We start from the raw sequence: 21,511 nt of genomic DNA on the forward strand, positions 1-21,511 counted from the left end.
TCGACTTCTTATCGGTCTCTACAACCGTGTAGTTCTCTGGTCCCTCGGCGATGTTGTCCTCTTCTCTGCTGGAGAGGCCCAAGTCCCGGAGCGACAGAGGTTGTCTTCGGCCTTGCATGGTGTAGTTCGCTCTCCTCTGTCTTTCCCTCACTCTGAGGGTCTCGGGGGTGAATGCCGAGCAGGCGTTGCAATCCTTGCTTTCATGGCCGATTGGCAGGCAGAGGTTGCAGACCGGGTGCTGGTCCTTTTGCGCGTATTTGTGGTGGCAGTTACGGTAAAATTTGAATGGGATTTTGTCCATTCCTGGGCTCAGGGGGCCCCCTGTGTGCGCATTCTCCGTTGAACGTCGAAGTTCTTTATCTTCCTCTCCTTCTTCGTCGTCCCGGCACTGTGTTCCTGGTTGTGAGATGAAAACTCCAACTTTTCGGTGGTTTTCTGCTTGATTTCTTCTCTTTTCCAAAAATTCTGGAACTCCTCGGTGACGATCCAGACCCAACGGCGGAAAAAATAATCTGAAGATGGCGTCCAAAGGTGGGAGCTTCCGGGGGAAGCACGCCAACGTCACGGGGGGACATCAAATGGTGGGATGTCGACGTCCACCTGGGCCACGAAAAAAAAAAAAAAAAAAAGAAAAAACACTGCGATTCTGGACCCAACCACTACAACGCGGAATAATGCACAGCATAGTGAATCTAGAAAGATTCACGCTGCAAAACTTGTTCTTCTGGTAGACATCTAACTGCAGATTCTTCACTTTGAGAATAGACTCAAAAGCAGTACCTCCTTAGGCGGAGGGTCTATAGAATGGCTCAGAATAGGAAATCCTGCAGGTCAGATCAGGCAAAATGACCATCCCTCAATCTGGTTAAGCGGGCAGTAATGCAAGGTGAAAGCATGGAGGTTCCCCTACGTAGCAGCCTGGCAAATGTCCAAGACTGGCACACCGCACACCGGTGGAGTGGTAACAGTCTTTTTACTGGTGGAATTGGCCTGTAAACCTTCCTGAAGGTTGCTTTGTGGCCAGCCCCTTGCAGACTTTAACACATAGTACAACTCACCAGGAGATGGTTCTCTTTTGCACCTCTTTTCCTTCCTTAGTCCCACAGATGAAGACAAAATGTTGACAACCTGTCGGTATTCCCATGAACGATCAATTTAAAAGCTAAGGACTCTTTTGGGGTCAAGACAGTGGAGCTGTTCTTCCACCTTGGAGGGAGGAGGCGGAGCATAAATAGTCAGCAAGTTGTTGTACAGCCCTATATAAAAAAAAGTGTGACTACCTTAGGCAGGAATGCTGCTTTTGCTCGGAGGACCAGTTTGTCTGGGAAGAATGAAGTGTATGGAGGTGCCACAGACAATATCTGCGGTTCACTCACTTGCATGGTCGATGTTATGGTCATAAGGAAACCTGTCTTAATGGTTAACAGATGAAGAAGGCAACTGTACATGGGCTCAAAAGAAGTGCACATTAGATAGGTCACAACCAAATTAAGGTCCTACTGCGACATCAGACAATGTGTTGCCGAGGACATGTTTCAACCCCTTCAGGTGATTTGATCCGGTCTGTTCTAACTGCAGTCAAGCAGCGACCACTGCAGCTCATTCGTAGTCTCCTGACGTAAAGTCCTTAAGGCACAACATCTTGAGCATGCTGAGGCTCCATTTTCTCTATTTTAGCACATCATTAATGCACAAGTTACTTACCTTCGGTAACGATATATCTGTAAGAAACATTAGTTAGTTAGATTCCTTACCTGGGAAATATCCCCAGATGTCAGGCGGGATCCGGAAAGATTTTTCGTCAGCAGTACCCTTGCGCGTCGGTAGGCGTCGTCTGCGACTCCATGTCCGCAGTCGGCGTCGTGATCGCCGGGATGACGACGGAGTAATTAGACGCCACCCTCGCGCGTTGACGTCAGTTCTTTTTTCCGCGCCAGTAAGCGCTGATCCGGGGAGAGCATACCCTTTAGTCTTTTTTTATCTAACTTTTTGCTGCCTGACAAATGTCCTGCAGAGGGACTCCCCGTCCCAAGGCAGTAGTAGCCGCTGTGGCCTGAGCGGAATGGGCCCTCAGCCCCACAGGAGGATCCTTCTTAGTCAAGGAATAACAGGCCTTAATGCACAAAACGACCCACCGAGAGATGGTCCGATTGTGCACTGCCCGCCCCTTCTCAGCGCCCACGTAGCCAACGAAGAGCTGGTCGTCCACCCGGAACGGTTTGGTGCGGTCCAGATAGAAGGAGAGCACACGTTTTGGGTCCAGACGGTGGTGTCTCTCTTCCTCTTTCGAGGTAAAGAAGGTGGGCAGGGTAACAGACTGCCCAATATGAAAGGCAGTAACTACCTTGGGAAGAAAAGAAGGGCGAGTCCTCAGAACAACTTTGTCCGGATGGACAGAGAGAAAAGGAGGTTTAGAAGAAAGAGCCTGGAGCTCGCTCACTCACTCTTCTGGCAGAGGTGATGGCAACCAGGAAAGCAGTCTTGAGAGTCAGAAGACTAAGAGGACAGGTATGAAGTGGCTCAAAAGGAGCGCACATCAGATAGGTTAACACCAGATTCAAGTCCCACTGAGGCATTACAAAAGGGACAGTTGGAAACATGTGAGTAATGCGTTTTAAGAATCTAGTGACAACAGGGGACTTGAAAAGAGAAAGCTGATCAGGAAGCCGTAAGAAGGCAGAAACAGCTGAAAGATATCCCTTGATGGTGCCCAGAGCAGATCCCTGCTGGGCCAGGGAAAGAAGAAAGAGGAGAACCTCAGAAAGAGGGGAGGAAAGGGGATCCACAGCCTTTGCGGTGCACCATGCCACAAATTTGTTCCAACTGCAGGCATATACCGTTTTAGTGGAGGGACGCCTGGCTGCCAGAATAACATCACAGACTTCAGGAGGCAAGTCAAATGGCCTCAACTGCCGCCGCTTAATCTCCACAGGTGGAGGCTGGACAGTTTCGGATGGAGGACCGTCCCCTGCTGCTGCGACAGAAGGTCCTCCTGAAGAGGCAGTCGAATCGGGGGATCGATTTACAGACTGAGTAGCTCGGGATACGAGTATCTTCGTGCCCAATCCGGAGCCACAAGGATGACTTGGGCCCGGTCGCGCCTGATCTTCTTCAGCACTCTAGGCAGAAGTGGTATAGGCAGAAAGGCGTATAACAGACCGCACCTCCACTTGCGACGAAAAGTGTCTCCGAGCGAGCGCCGCCTTGGAAATTCCAACGCGCAGAACTGATGACACTGCGCGTTCTCTTCGGTGGCGAATAGATCTAACCAAGGCTCTCCCAATTGCCGAAAGAGGCCGTGCGCCACGTCCGAGTTCAAACTCCATTCGTGATCCATCATGCACAGGCGGCTAAGTTCGTCCGCCCTGGCGTTCAGAGAGCCTGCCAGGTGTTGAACCACCAGGGTGATGCCCTGATGTTTCAGCCATGTCCAGAGGCGCAGAGCCTCCTGACAAAGGGTCCACGACCCCACCCCGCCCTGTTTGTTTCAATACAACATGGCGGTGGTGTTGTCCATGAACACCTGCACTACACTTCCCCGGACAGAGGGAAGGAATGCCTTTAGTGCAAGCCAGATCGCCCGCAGCTCCAATAGGTTGACACGGAGCCGGGAATCCGCCGGAGACCAGAGGCCTCTGATCTCCGCCTCTCCCATGTGGACCCCCCATCCCGCGAGGGACGCATCCGTCACCACAACGTGCTCCGGTTGGGGTAGGGAGAGGGATCTGCCGCATACCCAATCGCGGTCCGTGAGCCACCACTGCAACTGTCTTGCAGTGCCCTCCGAGATCAGGATGTGGTCGGACAGGTTGCCGTGATGCTGAGCCCACTGGAACTTCAGGCCCCACTGCAGAACCCGCATACGCCACCTGGCGTGATGTACCAGCAGGATGCAGGAGGCCATCAGACCCAGAAGCCGTAGGACCATCCTGACCGAAACTCGGGATAAAGGCTGAAAGATCGGAATCAGAGCCTGACCATCCCGAAGCCGCTGTTCGGGAAGATAGACCCGAAACTGCTCCGAGTCCAGAACCGCTCCGATGAAGAGGAGCTGCTGGGAGGGACTCAGATGTGACTTCGGCACGTTAATGGAGAACCCCAGCGAATGCAGGAGGTCGGCCGACGACTGATTGGGGCGAGCCCGTCTTCAACAACCAATCGTCCAGATAGGGGAAGACTGGAACCCCAATCTGCGCAGATGAGCTGCGACCACCGCCATCACTTTAGTGAACACCCGAGGGGCACTGGTGAGGCCGAAGGGGAGCACGGTAAACTGAAAGTGCTCGTGGCCTACCGTGAACCACAGGTAACGCCGGTGGGCCGGCAGGACGGGGATGTGGAATAAAGCGTCCTGCAAGTCCAATGCTACCATCCAGTCTCCAGGGCAGCCAGAACCTGAGCTAAAGTCAGCATCCTGAACTTCTCCTTCCGGAGGAAGGTGTTGACATTCCTGAGGTCTAAGATAGGGCGTAGGCCCCCTTTGCCCTTCTTGGGAACCAGAACCTAGTGGGAGTAACAACCCAGACCTACTTCTAGGCCAGGAACGCGCTTGATGGCCCCCTTGGCCAAGAGGGCCGCAACTTCCTCCTGCAGAAGTCACAAGTGATCCCCCGAGATGCGGTGGTACTGCGGTTGCATGGCTGGAGGGGTCGCCTCAAAGGGGAGGGAGTAGCCCCTTCGGACGATTTGCAGCACCCACCTGTCCGAAGTGATGGTACGCCAGTGGAGCAGGTGATGGCAAACTCTGCCTCCCACTGGCGGGGAATGGGCCTGAAAGCTCGGACTAGGAAGGCTTTGAGGCAGATACTGCGGGAGCAGATGTGGTGGACTGACCGGCTCTCTGTCCCCTTGCCCCGCCATGGCAGAATCCACGTCCGCGACCGTGTTCAGGATGGTTTTGCGGCCTGTGGCTGGACTGACTTGCAGGGGCGCCCCTTCCTTGGCCACGAAAGGGGCAAAAAGCGGAAGTTTGCAGGCGCGGGGCCGAGAGGCCCAAGGACTTGGCCGTAGCCCTGGAGTCCTTAAAGCGCTCCAGCGCACTATCCGCTTTGTCGCCAAAAATGCGACGGCCATCGAAGGGCATATCCATGAGGGTACTCTGGACATCCCCTGAAAAAGTTGTGGAACTCAGCCAGGCGTGACGACAAATCGCCACAGTCGTCGCAATCGCTCTACCCAGCGAGTCCGTGGTTTCAAGTCCACATCGAATGGAGTACCGTGCTGCATCCCGTGTCCTGGCCTCCTCTGGACACTGGGGCAGCACGTCCGCCACCGTATCCCACAAGGAGTGGGTATAATGGTCCAAAAGGCACACAGTATTAATAGACCGCAACCCCAAACTGAGGGAGGAAAACAGTTTCTTCCCAAAGTGCTTGAACCTTTTGGATTCCCGATCCGGAGGAGCGGACGGGCAGGCTGTCTGGGACGTAGAGGCCTGGATAACCAGACTCTCAGGGGTGGGGTGTACCAACAGAAAGCTGGGGTCGCCCGGAGCAGGGCGGTGGCGCCGGGCCACGTTCCGATCCACAGGAGTGACTGTGGAGGGCTTGGACCAAGTGCCCATCAGAACGTCGGTGAGAGCCTCATTGAACTGCAGTAGAGGCTCCGAAGAGCTTACTGGCGGTTGAAGCACCTCAGTGAGGAGGTTAGTCCTCACGGCCGCTGCAGGGAGCTCCAGGTGAAGGGCCTCGGCAGCCCTGCGCAGCACCACAGAATAAGTTGCACCCTCCTCTTTAGCCACGGAAGGAGGAGAGATGAAGCCAGTGTCAGGCGAAGTGTCGAGACCACTGGCATCCCCCAGCTCGTCTGCCCGGTCCTGACTTAACTGGCACTGCTGTGCCAGAGGGTACTCAGATCCCTCCCAGTCCTCCCCTTCATCCGGCTCCTGGTATACAGGTAGAAAGGACGGAGCCGGGTTATAGATGGAATGCTCATCCATCGGCGCCGGAGACGGTGCCGGGTGGCGCCAGACCCGGACCGGGGCTGAAACTAGGGACTGCGTCATCCGGAGACGGCGCCAGGGGCGGCACCATTGGGGTCGGCGCCGGCAGAGGGGTCGTAAGGTCAACCGGCGTCGACCGGGATCCAGGCCTGGATCCCACAGGGACCTGCGGCGTCGGGGCCGAAGTCAACGACGGCGCTGGGGCCGAAGCCGCCGGCTCGCTAGTCCCCCCAGTCAGACCTGCGGGGCCTGGAAGTGCACCAGCAGACCTCGACGGCGGAGCGAGACTCCTCATGGCTACGAGGAAGTCCCGAATCTCGCCCGGAGTGGTGTTAGGCCTAGGGACTGGAGGGTATGGGGCCGGAAGCGACTCCTGCGGCTCCGGCGGAGCCGCGTGGGTGGTGCCACCCGAATCCTCGGTGGAGTCGCGCGACCGGCGAGGGGAGTCAGAAGAGCGGTGTCGCTTCGTCTACTTTTTCTTACTGTGCCTCGACTTACCTGAATGCGAGGACTTCGAACCCGACGAGCAGTGATGACTCCGGCTCCGCGACCAGTCCCTCGACCTCCTCCTCGACCGAGACCTCGAGCGGCGCAGAGCCGACTGCCGGATCTCGAGGAACTTGCGGGACCGCTCCGGCCTAGCCTTCGAGGTCAAGGCCCGGCAGTCGGTGCACGACTTGTCATCATGGTCGCCCCAAGGCAGTAGAGACACCAACGGTGGGGGTCAGTAACCGACATCAGTGAGTGACAGGCGTCACACAGCTTGAACCCAGGCATCCCTACCGGCACCAGGAGTCGAAGTCGACTCGAAGGAATAGACCAAAATAGTTAGTCAAAATGTGACTAAGGGTATGCTCTTCCCGGAACTGCGCTTACTGGCGCGGAAAAAAGAAGAACTGACATCAGCGCGAGAGGGCGGCATCTAAGAACTCCGACGACGTCATCCCAGCATTCACGACGCCGACGATGGAAGCGGAGTCGCAGACAACGCCTACCGACGTGCAAGGGTACTGCTGACGAAAATTCTTTCCGGATCCAGCCTGACGCCTGGGGATATTTCTAAGGTAAGGAATTATAAGGTAAGGAATCTAACGAACATGTTTCTTTCAGATATGTCTGTCTTTGATGCATATGCCATTTGTTGTCTGAACCCGGGAACGTGTCTTGTCATTCAGACAATGATTTCAATGAGACACCTAATGTGACATCAGTCTGAAACAAGTACCTTGTTATCTCTATCTCAAGATCAGATAATAATGAAAATCAGCATCCCGCAAGTCAAGCACTACCATCCTTTCTACTGGATCCAGGGCAGACTGAACTCGGCACAGGGTGAGCATTTAGAATTAGCCCTTCTGAAGGAAGAATTTCAGAGGCCAGAGATCTAGGATGGGATTGAGTTCTCCATCTTTTTATCGGCACCAGAAAATAATGGAACAAATAACCAGTCCCAATCTGTGATGTTGGTACCCTCTCTACTGCTCCCTTGGCCAAGGGAGCCAGAACTTCGCCTTGGAGTATGCACAAATGATCCTCCAGGAAATGTTGCAGTGTGGGTGACGTGTCTGGTGGAACAGACAGGAAGGTTAGAGGTGATCCATGTTCTACGATCTGGAGCATCCATTGGTAGGACGCGATGTTCCGCCAAACGGGGAGGTGAACAATGACTTAACCTCTTACTGGTCTTACACCACAATAGCAGTTTTGCAGATGCAGTGGGAGGGGGTTCCGGTAAAGTACTGCCCTTGGAAGCCTGCATGCTGATGGCATGTTCCTTTGCCAGTACCTTAAAAAGATTGGAAGGCTTCTTGCTGAGGTCCATTTTGGTGCCTCTGCTGGCAACGCCGTACAAAGCCTCTAATGGGGCAAGTGGTGTGGGGAAACTAGGAAGCAAGTGGAGCTAGGCCTAAAGAGTGGACTGTATGCTTGCTCTCTTCAGAAAATTCTAAAGCTAGTCAACCTGTGCCCCAAAAAGGTGAGAACCGTCGAAAGGCATGTCTATGAGCGATTGCTGAACAACTGAGGAGAAACTTGCGGAGCATATCCAGGTGTGGTTTCTTGCATACTGACTGTGGGGAAGATCCTGGCTTAGCCCACATGCCCACCAGCACATCTATCAATGCTTCATTGAAGGGCTTAAGAGGTTTCTGGCTTCAGTGAGCTTTTGAGCTGTGCCGTTGGCAGGATGAGGTCTAAGACTTCCACTTCTCTCCTAACCCCTCACGAATAAGGTGGAGTCCTCTGTAGCCACAGTCGGGTTAGGTGAAGCGAGGTCAATGTCTGGCGAGGTATTTACATCTATGGCGTCCTGTAGGTCTTCAAAAGTGTCCCCGTCATCATGATAAGTGTCATCCAGATCATTATCATCCATCCATGCCAACATTTTAGAAGGGAAAAGTGGGATATTTAGTTTTAAATTAATAGGAGAATGTATTCCTCCCACTGACTTCTATTGAGGCCTGAATAACGTTTGGGAATTTAAAGTGTGCTGCTGCAGGATTGGACATCAGAAATGCAAACATATGTTTTTTTCTTACCTGTCAGGATCACAAAGAAACCACTATGGCAGGCAAAGAGAGCTTGACAAACATGTTGTGCACTGGCCTGCAGGAGTAGGTTACTGGCAGTGCATTCTATGAGTCACACAAGACCAGTCCCTGTCTGCAGAAGCCTGCAGAGGCATCTGGTTTTTGCAGGAATCAGGAGGCAGGAAACTAGCTTGGAGATCAGTAGTCTCCCGTCTGAATCGGGAGGGTTGGTATGTATGATCATAGTCATCAGCGTATCGAGTATAGTCCAAGTCAGAGTGGTGTCAAGGTAAGGGATTTATTTCGGAGTCTGATCTGACCTGTACTCCGTGTCAGTGACTATGCAGGTGGCGTCGGACACGGCACCATCTCAGAGGTAGCGGAGTAGGTGCAGAAGGTGATGTCACAGTTGGTTGTGGAGCCGGATGTGACTGAGGGTTCAGCATTAAGTTGAGGGCAAGTGGAGCAGTTGGTACCAGGGACAGATTTGCTGATGGGAAACCGACTGGCATAAACCTCGGATCCATGAGGCCTGAAGGCGCTCTAGAGGAGTAACAGAAGTTTTTATCCAAGGTCAAGCAAAGCTTGTGGATCTGTTGTGGCATCACCATCCATTGTGGATTGAACTGGGTCTGGATGAGGGTTAAGTATCGTTTCCAAGCGCAGAGATTGACTTCATGGCTTAGAGGTGCCTGGAATGTCGCGTGACGTTGAGTGGTGAGAGAAGCGGAATAACGTGGACCCACGCTTGGATAAAAAAATATATATATACTTATGGGATTTCATGGACTTACCCGAGTACCCTGACCTAGAAGATGACCGGTCATGGGAGTGACCACAGGAGTATGAGTGTGAACACACTCTTCAACTTCTCAAGTTCAGCGATAGAAAATTTGGCTTCTCAACCCCAAATGGCCTTCTTATTTACTTTAGTAGAGCAGTCGCACGACTTCAAGTCGTGTTTGGTGCCAAGGCAATCTTCATTGTTGTCAGTGACCACCATCTGTCAATTACCGGCACACCATGGCTGGAACACTTTTGGTATTAGGGGATGTCATACTGCACAACGTAAAGATCTTTGTCAGGTATCACAGGATTGGGAAGCTCTGAAATCCACTTCGGCAGGCGCAGAAAGAAAAGAACTAACATCAGCATCTGGAGGTGGGGCATGTATAGGAGCACCAACGCATATCTTTGGGGTGGAAAGTATCTGCCGCAGAGCCACAAAACGCCATCTACTGACCCTTGAGAAAAATGCTGTAAAAGTTTACAGATCCAGTCTGACACTTGAGGATATTCAAAAGGAGAGGAATCTGCAGTTAGAAAAATCTGTCAAAAAAGACATTGCAGCGAGTTAATTTATCTCCTGCAGGTATCTACATGAACTAGGAGTGCAGTTCTCTCCTGGACAGAATCATAGGCTTTTACAATCACAAACAATAAAATCAACAGTACTTAGTTAAATAAAAACAACAACTGTAATCAAAGCCTAAAGACGATGTCTTTTGTAGCGTGGAAAACACACAAGTAGGCTAATTATTATTGTTGAGATTTTAATCAACATTCTTTACAGGAAAAGCACCACAAGTATAATGTTGGCAATAATTACCTAACATGGTGTTATGCTGATACCAGAATTCAATTTAAAAAGAAATCCTCAGCAGTGCAGTTTATTAATTGAGCCGCTTGGCTATGATGCATATACAATATTATCTCTATGTTTTGACAAACATAGAAATAGGATGATGTTTCTGACAGTTTAGGCACGAATGCCATAAAATGAACAACTGCAGAATGTGACTCAAGCAAATGAGTATTATTTCACACATGTTGGCCATTTATCATTGTGTATAATCCAACTGGGGTGTGTAAGAGTGTATGTCATCTGACAAATATAAAAACAGCGTAAGCAAGAATATGGTATTGGCCACACTTCTTTTGCATGTTGGCCACATGATAACGGGTGGGTCAATGAAAAGTTCTGGCCGGAGATGTAGAGTGCTGGCTTCAAACATGGCGATCACATGTGACAGGGTCTTTCCTAAGGTGGCATTATGTCTGGCTGACAACTCTTGGGTCTTTCTCCCACCCCCTTCTTCCATAACACATTCGTCCAACTTTAGCTGGGTCCGCTTGCTCAGGTAACTAAAGTATGCTTCCAGTGACCTGTGTTTGGTATGATGGTCACAAAGTTCAAAGATTGGTTGGTCCACTCAGATTTTCATTCTTCCATGGACAATTAAGTGAGTATACCCCGGAGTTAAATGACAATAAGCATCCATTATCAATAGCAACAAGAGACCTACTTAGAAGTGAATGTGCTTTCTGCAAACATGCTTGTCATTTTAAACTTAGGACAGGCTCTTTGTTATTCATCTTCAGATGTCTACTTGATGCTGTAATCTTAAAACCACCAAAATTGGGATTTCACTTTCTTTCCTGTGCCTCCTCTCTGTCTCCCCCATTCAATATCCTATAGTCTTTCCTCACTTTAACACCCTCTTTCATCTCCTGCTCCTAATCTCGCTGCTCACTATCTTTAATTATATCGTCGCCGCTGCTTGTCTACCAGCATGCTTGAAATGTTACAATTCCTTAAAATTCGGAATTTACTACCTTTTTAGTTACTGAACTCCTTATTAAAACGTGTAAGTTCTGTTGCCTGTAATAAAGATCTTTTAATCAGACTGTCACTCTGTGCATCTTTTCTACCAAACTTACATTGCCATAGCTACCATTGGATCCCTTCTGCAGAATGATTCTTATTCCTTCAGATCTGTTTGGGCATGTGCTCCCTCTTTTAGTGGCATATGCCTCTCTATGCACACAACATATGATACTTGCAGTTCTTTTTTAAAAATAACTCTCCTACTGATGTGGAATTTACTTAGAAAAGATCTTTGAATTAGGCTATGCTGCTATATATTACGAGGTGCAGTGGTACAGTTCAGATGGTCTGCATACTAAAACAATTGTTTGTGATTTTGCTAACAAAGATAATAAGATAATGACAACAACAAAAGCAAAGACATGGCGCCGATAGCAAATCATACTCTAAAAGTGTGAGAAATATCACACCCAATAACATACACTACCAATGAGTAACTATTGTGTAATAATGACTTTTTACAGCACCTTTTTTATATTGATATTTATGGGAGTGTAAATCATTGCATGTGGTAAATATTGCATGTATCAAAATGCATTTGCATGTTATTTTCCATGTGATAAACAGTGCATGCAATAACTGACAAGCATGTGCAAATTTTTAGGAAGTGGCCATTTTATGAGCCACAGAGTCTAAAAGTATTGCCCATAATATGATTATTTGTCAAAAATGAAAAATCTTTGATTTTGAGCAGGATTTTGTCTAGGGAGCTGCAAAAAGCTCAACTGGACAGGAGAATATAGAAAGGAGGCAGCAATTTTGTTTTAAGGTTAAAGAACACAAGTGTGGATTTACAATCTTCAGCTATCTCCCACAGGATTCATCCCATGTTGCCATAAAGGATATAAATCACCAGAATGGACACCAGCAGGCAACAAACCGTCAGACCCTGAACTTGAACCACTTGCAGATGGTGTCCTAGTGAATGCAGTATCATCATTTCTGCATTTGGTGGAGAAAGTAAAGAAGCGTTTAAAAGACCTCAAGAAAAAGGCAGATTACATTTTGGCAAGGAAGAATCATTCCAGGGCAAATGGTAGAGTTCCTCCACTGCAATACTCGTAAAACTTTAGGTGGATAAAGTTCTTTCAAGAATGGAGTTATCAGTGATAGAAGTTAACAGTGGGGGATTAGAATTTGGAGTCTACGTAGATACTACAGTAACGTTAATGCATTTTTAATAAAGTTTTTATGAATTGAAAAATGCATGGCAGCTGTTAATTTTCTGCACGTTATAGTCCACATGTGATTAACAACCTGTGATTGTACAGACAGTTTAACACCTGAGGTTTATACAGATACACGAGTATTTACAATTTAGGACTAGTATGAAGTGTACATAATATATGGTAACTGTGTTTGCATGCCTTCCAACAACCCTCCATCTGGTCAGGAAATGAGCCACTGATAATGATCAGTGTGAGAAAATGGGGTGTATTATATGCTGTGTTTGTGTGACCTCACCGTGTAATACAGTTACCAGCCCCTTAGGGGCTTGGGGGTGCCGCCGAGCTCTTTGCCAGGGCTGGTTTTCAGCCGATTTTGTTACAGGGCTGATTTTGCAGCTATGCCAAAACCGGCCCCCACCAGTGCGGCGTACCGGGGGATTGCCCGGTGCCCGCTACGGCCAGTCCGGCCCTGCCCTTAGGACTGATAGATTTTGTTTGCTAAACCCTGTAGCTCAATCCTGGGTAGTTGTGGCACTGAGAAGCAAAGCTTATACAAAGGAACAAGTGTAAAGCATTTAAATAGCACCCAAATAATTAAGGAAGAAGTACACAAGACACTCAGGAAATTTGATACAAATGTATAAAAATAGTTTGTATTTTTAGACACCAAAACGAAAAGATTCACCGGAGTGTTCCGGAGATACAGCATTTACAAGGTACAGTAAATATGCACTTTTTACTTAATTATGAACAAGTATTGGCAAATTCAACAAATGAGACCAAAAAAAGTTGGGTAGGAATCAATGCAGTTACTCTAAGTTTATTTGGGCGACCAAATTCGGCAGGGAGCCAGTCAGGGGGACCAGCAAGGTCCTCAGAAACAGTTAGCTAGAAGGAAGAAGCAGACTTTAGTGAGTCCCAGGCACTTTTATCTCTTTGCCATAGATTTCTTTGGAAGTGGTGCTGATGCAAAGGGAAACAGGATGCTCAAGATGCTCAAGGATGCTGTGGATGCAATGCTGTTGACTGGTATCTTTTTGATCCACGGTCCACAGGCTTGGTGAGGCGATCCTGACCACAGGGGTCGACATCCCTTGAAGTCCTCTCAGTCCTGGCAAATGTCCAGTAGCCCTGTATCACAGTTAAAGCCAACTCCTTTCCGTGGCCATAACTTGTCTTCTGGGCGACCTAGCTGCACTCTGATGACTCCCCCATGTCCAGCAGACCCTGGTGCAACTGAGTATCGAGTCCTGGTGTCTGGTACTGCATGGCAATGAGAAATGGAGGCTTTAAGATTTGGGCTGCCAACTCGCGCCTGCAGACTTCTTCTGCGAACAGGAGGGGAAACTGACCGTTGGAGTCTCTTGCTTCAGCTGGGGTCTGGAGATGACTTCTGCATGGACAGGACACAGCAGGCACAGTCCCTTCTCCTTAGCTAGCCACCAGGTTCAGCAAGTGCAGACCATGCTGGTACAGCCTGTCTTTGCTGGTTTCTTGGTGCAGCAAGGCAGTTCTTTTTGGGTCCTCCTCTCGAGTCCATCGACGTCTGAGGTTTGGGTGCCAGGGTTGCCCTATTTATGCTCGGAAAATGCCCTCAAGGGAGAATGTGGAAGGTAACCAATGGGCTCCAAGGTTGTCTACCTCCTGATGACCACTTCTGCTAGGTGTGGCATCTGGCCAACCTAGTATGCAACATTTTATGCACTTCCAACATGGCACAACTTCTTTCGTGGCATCAAGAGCTCCCAAGCCCAAACCAGAGGTGTGGCTACCAAGGGGGCTACACACCAATGCAAAACCGCTTTGACAACTGGTTTCCCCTTTCCTTCATGAGTGCCAGCCTGTCTACTCTGCCCCTCCCCCAAATATTCACCCTTTGCTCTTGAAATGCTGCTTCACCTTTGAAGTTCACCTTTTGGCCCAACAATGCTCTCTTGCGCATGCTGCTATTGTCTTCTTTCCTCACAGTAGTCAGCATGTCTCCCCAGGAAGGCAGAAAGCTGTCTTAAGAGATACTCCATGTGCAGTCAAGGAAGGGCATAGGAGATTTAGGGCAACAAAGTGGCAACTTTGTAAATGTTGCACACTGCAGCACGTTACATTAATTTTGATTTGAGCCTCAAGTTGGGCTTAGTGTAACAAGTTGTTTGATAACTTACAGTATTAACTTTAGTAGTCCAAGTAAGATGCTAGCAAGGCTGCTGTGGCAATCTGCTACTCTGCACTCGCCATTGGGGCTACTTGCCTTTTTCCACAGTAAAAACGACAATTGCAGCTTTTATCGGTTTGAAAATTCAAAAACACATATTCCTCTTTAGAAGGAATTATGATTTGATAGGCCTGCCTTAGGGGTGACTTATGTAGATTAAAAAACAGAAGACTAGGCTATGCCATCACTTTCAATGGCAAAGTTGAGTCAGCAGTTCAAAACTGCCCTTCCAATCTGCAGTGGCAGACTTGGAGCTATATTTTACTTCTGTCACACTTGGACCTTAGTGGTACATAAGGGCCATGATAGACAGTAACGTTCTCTGAATACACTTTGCAGTATTTTCATACATATCCGGGTTAACACCTAATAAAGGATCTTTTGTGGTTTTTTCAGAGTTATTTTTAACATAATCAACTGGATCACAAGCATTCAGCTGGAGAAAATAATATCTAAGAACTCCCTCAAAATATTTCCACTTGAGGTCGAGTTCACCTTGGAAGTACTATCTCACAAGGGTGGGATGAGGTGGCCTATGATGAAGCATGTCACATTACATGAGTGAGCCCACCTCATCCAATTCTTGGTATTCCCAGGATTAGGAAATTAGGAACAGGCAGGCATAATATCTTTGGAGTACTAAAACCTTTTTAGTGTTCTCCACACAGATAACCACATCATTGTGTGTTTAGATTTTGTATTAAAGGCAGATGTGGAACCCAGTTCAGCCTCTTTTTCTCTTTTGGTGATAAGGTTACTTCTTTCACACCCAGGGTGGCACAAACAGTGCTGCAGTCCCTCGGGTGACCCTCCAACGTACATGCCCTGGATACCAGAGTACCTAATACTAGGGGCTTACAAGTAAGCGTTGCTATGTCAACTGGGTATAAACCAATCAAACATACACAGTTTAAGGTCAGTTCACAGGCACAGAGGTCTGGTTAGCAGGCCTCGGTGAACTCTGAGTCGGAAAACCAGCAGAATCAGTCCATAACCTTGGGGATGACCACATAAAAAGAGGCATTTCCTTCCAATCAGAGTTATTCTGTTCATCACTTGTGAGTCAGATACTTAAAAACAGAGTCTTCATTAATTCGTAAACACACTTTATACTGACATTTCAGTCCTCAATACAGCTAACAATCCATCGCAGTCTATTTTTAGCGGCAAAGTGCTGACATGATGGCAATAAAATGTCACAAGTCATAATGGGTGTTGCCCTGGTTGAATGTAAAATTGGTCTATCTGTTTCAGTGACTGGAGCAATCATTTTACACTTTCCTTGAAATGAGAAGCAAATAAGTCGCAGAGCTGAGAGCACTTACCTCCCGTTTAAATTCCAACAGCAGAGTCCTATTCACACAAGCATGGAAGATGACTGTCAGTGTGGATGTTAGAATGCACCTGTTATTTCCAACAGAACACTACTATTGGTGATATTATATAGGAGTGCCATACCCAGTTTATTACTGAACAAGTGCAGTAACACGACAGAGGAAGGTGGGGTAGGCAAGATGTTCAGATCACGCGTGGGATGGATAGGTTATTGCAGTGGAACCACCAGGTTATATAAAGACCACTGTGTAACATGTGGAAGTGATGGATTACTTGGATTGGACATCACAAATGATCTGTGGATCAGTATTTCAGCCAATCTGTATGTACAAAACACAAAATCACAAACCATTTGCAGAATGTTTTGGGACAGCACACTGGTTGAGAAACACACAAAGAAATGGTTAAGAGTCATTTTAGCGTGGCTATTTTACCAGGAAGAGGAATTGCCAAGGTGGCAGAACATTACCTACCCGCATTTTCCCCCTCATTTGTGTAGAGCATAGCGGAGGCAGTTTTCCTACTTATGAATTGCATCTTGTGTCCAAATTTTTAGGATTAATATAAGTAAACTGGATCATAATTAAAAAAGATCCTCACAACTCCGTTCAAACCTTCTCAAAAGGACATTAATTTTGACACTAGGCACAAAGCAAAACTTTTAAACAGGGAAATTAACTTAAAAAGGCTTACTTAAGTTGTGCAATGATGAATTCCAGGTTGCCTTTGAGTTGAGCACCAAGGGGGTAGTCAAGAAGGTATTTCAGGAAAATCTGCAATGTTAACAGAGATTGTGTTATTCTCATCCCCTCATTTATAAAAATTAAAGGAGAAAAAGTTACTTACCTTCGGTAACGCTCTTTCTGGTAGTGGCTTTTTCTAGTTGTAGATTCCTAAACTTTTGAACATTCTCTAGGTGTCAGACTGGATCAGGAAATATTTCTGCAATGCTTATACGTACCAGAAGGTGGCACCTTACGGCTCCACACTTATGTCGTTCTGCTCTGGGAAGTATGTGTGGGGCCTTTATGGGCGCCACTCCCACATGCTTACATCAGTTGCTTTCAAGATAGATGGTGTGCCCAGATGCGGTGCCCTAAAGGGAAACTTGTCGATATATATTCGGGACTTGCAGGTAAGTTACCCATTTCTAGTTGGGTACAGACAATTTTACATACACTATAGGGTCAGGAAAGTGCACTGAGTTCTGGTTAGCTGGCCACAGAGCAATGTCAGAGTAGAAAAACCAGCAGCATCAGTCGAAAAACTTGGGGGTGACCACACAAAATGAGACATTTCTTTACAAACACACAGAGCCTGAAGCTCACTCACGCACCTTGTGGAGGAGAACACAGTTTTGATGAAAAGAAGCTGTATAGGAGAGCTGTGCAGCGGATTGAATGAGGTACACATCATATAAGTAGAAACAAGATTGGGGCATCACAAGCGGAGAAGGCAGAACCATTTGTTGCAGCCCTTTCAAGAAGCGCACACACAACTGGTGATTTAAACAATGAAGGCTGATCAGGCAACCCTAACAAGGCCAAGATGGAGAAGAATATCCTTCATCTGTGCCCAGAACAAGCCCTTGCCGGGAAAGAAACAGAACAAATAATAAAACATCCGACAGTTTGGCCTGGATGGGATCAACCTGGTGACTGCTGCATCAAAGCACAAATTTGTTCCAATGACATGTGTATACAGTTTTCGTCGCGGGCGGCTGGCTGCCAAGATGACACTAAGTACCTCGGGAGGAAGGGCAAAGTTATTCAGCTGTCACTGTTCAATCTCTATATATGATGGTGTAGGTTGCGAAGGCTGAGACGGAGAACCCAACCATTTTGCTGCAGCAGATCCTGTTGGAGGGGTAGCCTCATCGGGGGACAAGTGCTCAAGCCCAGAAGCTCTGGTTGCCATACACTCTTTTCCCAATCCAGAGCTACTAGAATGACTTGGGCACGGTCTGTCCTGATCTTCTTGAGCTCTCGGGGTAGAGTGGTATCGTCGGAAAGGCATACAGGAGTTCCGAGTACCACTCAAGGTGGAAAGCATCTGAATGAGAGACGCATTGAAAACTCCAACGTGCAGAAGAGCAGCCATTCCATGTTCTCGGTAGTAGCAAACAGATCAAGCACAGATTCTACCCATTCGAGGAAGAGATCTTGTGCCACCTCTGGGATTGACTGGCACTCGTGATCCGCTAGGCGCCAATGGCTGAGGATATCCACCCTGGAATTCAATGAGCCTGCCAGGTGCTTTTCCACCAGGAAGACCCCCTTGTGGTCTCCAGCTAGCTCTAGAGGTGCAAGGCCTCATGGCACAGGGTCCAGGACTCCACCCTGCCCTGTTTGTTGCATAACCACATGGCGGTGGTGCTGTTTGTGAGCACCTGTGCAAGACTCTCCTTGATGGATGGCAGGAAGGCTTTCAGTGACAAGTGGGTGTTCCTCATCTCCAGAAGGTCGATATGTATTCAGTACCCTGCCGGAGACCAGAGGCCTCCGATCTTTATCTCCCACAGGTGGCATGCCCCAGCCCAGAAATTAAGCATCAGTCACCACTGCCAGCTCTGGGTTGCGAAGGGAGAGGGGTCTGTCATTGATGCAATCGTGAACCAGTAGAGACCACAGCAGATCTTTCAGTCTCCTCCGAAATCTGGACGTGGTTGGAGAGGTCCCCTTGATGTTGGGCCCACTGGGAGTTCAAGTCCTACTGTGTAGCTCGCATATGTCACTTGAGCTCGAACAGCAGGATATAGGAGGCCATCTATCCCAGGAGCCTCAGAGTGCTTTCTCACTGAAATCCAGGACCGAGGCTGAGAGATCAGGGTCATACTCTAAATGACCGGGGGAAAGGCACAAAGATGAAGGGGAGTATCTGGGAAGGAGTCAGGTGTGACTTAGGCATGTTTATAGTGAACCCCAAAGATGAACGGAGGTTCGCTGTAGTCTGGAGGTACCAGTCTTCAACAACCAGTCATCGAGGTAGGGGGAAGACTGGCACATCCAAAGGGAACCCAGTGGGAACATGGCGAACGGAAAATGCTTCTCTCCCACCACAAACCACAAGTAGCGAGGAAGGGCCGGCAGGAAAGGAATATGGAAATCGTCATCCTGCAGGTACAACACCACCATCCAGTCTCTAAGGTCGAGGTAGACAACATCTGGGCCAAGGTGAGCATTTTGAATTTTTCTACCTGGAGGAAGAGACTACCAGGGCACAGGTCTAGAATAGGCCGAAGATCACCATCCCTTCTGGTTACCAGAAAGTAGCGGGAATAACAACCACATCCTACTTCTTGTTGATCTTTCATACAGGGTCAATTAGCATTGTGGTGAGGAAGTAATTTAATTACTGATCAGTTTGCTGTCATGAGTTTCAATAAAGCGGGTGGCGATCCGCTCTCGCTGGTGCTCGCTAGTGAATTATTTACTCACCGTGTTATATCGGACCTACGATAACCTTGAGTTACAGTGTTACTGCCTGAAGCCATAAAGTGGCTAAATCTCTACAATGGAACTATAAACCTTGAATACCACAGAGAAGTACCCTGAACTATATTAGGAAGATTCCTGCACTTCGGGCACCTTAACAGTGCTGTTGGTCCCCAGAATTCCAGTCCTGAAGAGACCCCGTATCACGAGAGGGTCGAAACGTCGACAACTGAAGAGGGAGAGCCCCAGTGAACTCTAAGTTGCCTATGAAGAATTGATTACATTATATTTCCAAAGGGCTACCTTTTTAATTACCAATAACCATCGTTTCCAACCCTTAATAGCACTACGTTTATTGCACCGTTTTGGTTATGGTCACTTCACTGGGGTCACAAAGTCACGTCAAAATTGTGGAAATGTATATAGTGTAAATACACAATTGAAAATACGTTTATGACTCCTTTTTCCTTGAAATACTGTCTATGCAAATAAATTATACTCACTTCGGCTGAAGTGGGTACAGCTAAAATAATTGCTCTGTGGATTTCTACAAAAACTTTGCTACAAAAGTGATAGGCCTAATTGAATTGTGGTTTGATTTTTCATTTTTTCTGTCTGTTTAAATCACACAAGATATATTACTCCTTGCAAGAAATTTTATGAATTGATTCAAATACGTTTACTAATAGGCAGGGCTGAGGCTGAAACATCGTGATCGGAGTCCAAATGTCGTGGACCCGTTGGGAGAGAGGAATGACCTTGTACTACAAAGTTTCCAGGACAACTTCTATGAAAGGAAGCTTCTGCAAAGGTGTCAAGTGTGTCTTGGGAACCTTGATCAAAGAACATTGATGTCAAGAGGTTCACCATCTTTTGGAGGTGGTCCCGACTTACTGTGGTGAGCCTGCATTTAACGGATAGTTACTGAGGTAAGGAAAAACTGATACCCCTAACCCCCAAAGATGGGAGGCAACCACAGCCATCACTTTCGGGAACACCCGAGAGGTGCAAGAGAGGCCGAAGGTGAGCACAACAAATTAAAAATCTCTTGGCCTACCTTGAACCGCAGGTGATGTCTCAGGGACTACAGGAAATGCACATCCTGCCGGTCCAAGGCTAATATCCAGTCATCCGGAATTAGGACAGACAGAGCCTGGACCAGATTGAGCACCTTAAATCTGTCCTTTCGCATGAAGGAATTCTGAGTGCAAATATCTAAAATAGGACGGAGACCTCCATCCTTCTTGGAAACCAGGAAATAGCAGGAGTAACAAATTGTCCCTCTCTCTGAGGCTCAAACTCTCTTGTTGGCTAATTTGAAGAGTAGAGCACGCACTGCTTGCAGCGAGATGGAAAGGTGCTCTTCTTAAAGCCACTGTGATGTGGGAAGAAATTGTGGTGAATCAGAAAGGAACGGAAGGATGGAATTGGATGATTTGGAGGACCCATCTAATGGATGTGATGGACTCCCACCCTGGGAGATAGTGATAGATACGGGGTCTCCACCAGGGAGGGCATGAGCTGTTACAGATAAACTAAAGAGGCCTGGCAGCTGATCTGCAGCTGAGGGGGACAGGGAAGATCGTTGCCCCCAAGGGATTTGTATAGTGCCTGCTTGATATCCTGCCCTGGTCCACAAACTCTGCGGTGATTGCTGTGGGGTCTGATAGACCTGGCACTGCCTGTACTCTAACTCCGTTAAATAACCGCAGAAAGGCAGAAACTAGTGGGAAAACTGTCTGGCAGGAGCAGAGTGTCTTAAAGAACATGCTGTGACCCACCTCCCCTTAAAAACTTCTAAGGCCACACCCTGACCTTCCTGAATGGTTTGAGGCTGGAAGGTCCTAACTTATTCCAGAATGCCAGAAAGGTCCCGCTGGCCATGTACCAGGTGGGATGTGTATATCGGCGTAGTAGGCAAACTGCAATGACAGACCTCAAGGCAAAGCTGCACAAATAAAATATTTGTTTCTTGAATGCCTCAATCCATTTGAATCCCTGTCCAGGGGAAAAGGAGGGGAGGGGCGGGTCATGGGAACTAAATGGAGTTCACGTTGCGGCTGAAAGCTGGGGACCACCAGATTCTCAGGAGTTGGATGCTGTATCAAAGTCATGGTCATCTCGTGTCAGTCTATGCCGTATGGCCATCTGCTTGCCCACTGAAGGACAAGAGCAAGCTTTAGACCAGGTGCCCAACAGCGTATCAATTAGGGTTTCACAAAATGGA

The 21,511-nt window shown here is 48.1% G+C and overlaps 1 protein-coding gene across 1 annotated transcript in view; it reads right to left on the reverse strand.

Annotated features, from left to right (window-relative positions):
* The window catches only part of UTP20 (UTP20 small subunit processome component), a 1,051,825-nt gene that overhangs the window by 170,374 nt on the left and 859,940 nt on the right, over positions 1-21,511 (reverse strand). Inside the window, exon 52 of the mRNA XM_085653318.1 lies at positions 16,544-16,623. Coding sequence (XP_085509444.1) covers positions 16,544-16,623 — 80 coding nt within the window. The remainder of the gene's footprint in view (positions 1-16,543; positions 16,624-21,511) is intronic.

This window comes from Triturus cristatus, chromosome 4_1 (genome assembly GCF_964204655.1).
Source record: "Triturus cristatus chromosome 4_1, aTriCri1.1, whole genome shotgun sequence".
In the NCBI taxonomy this organism is placed as follows: Eukaryota; Metazoa; Chordata; class Amphibia; order Caudata; family Salamandridae; genus Triturus; species Triturus cristatus.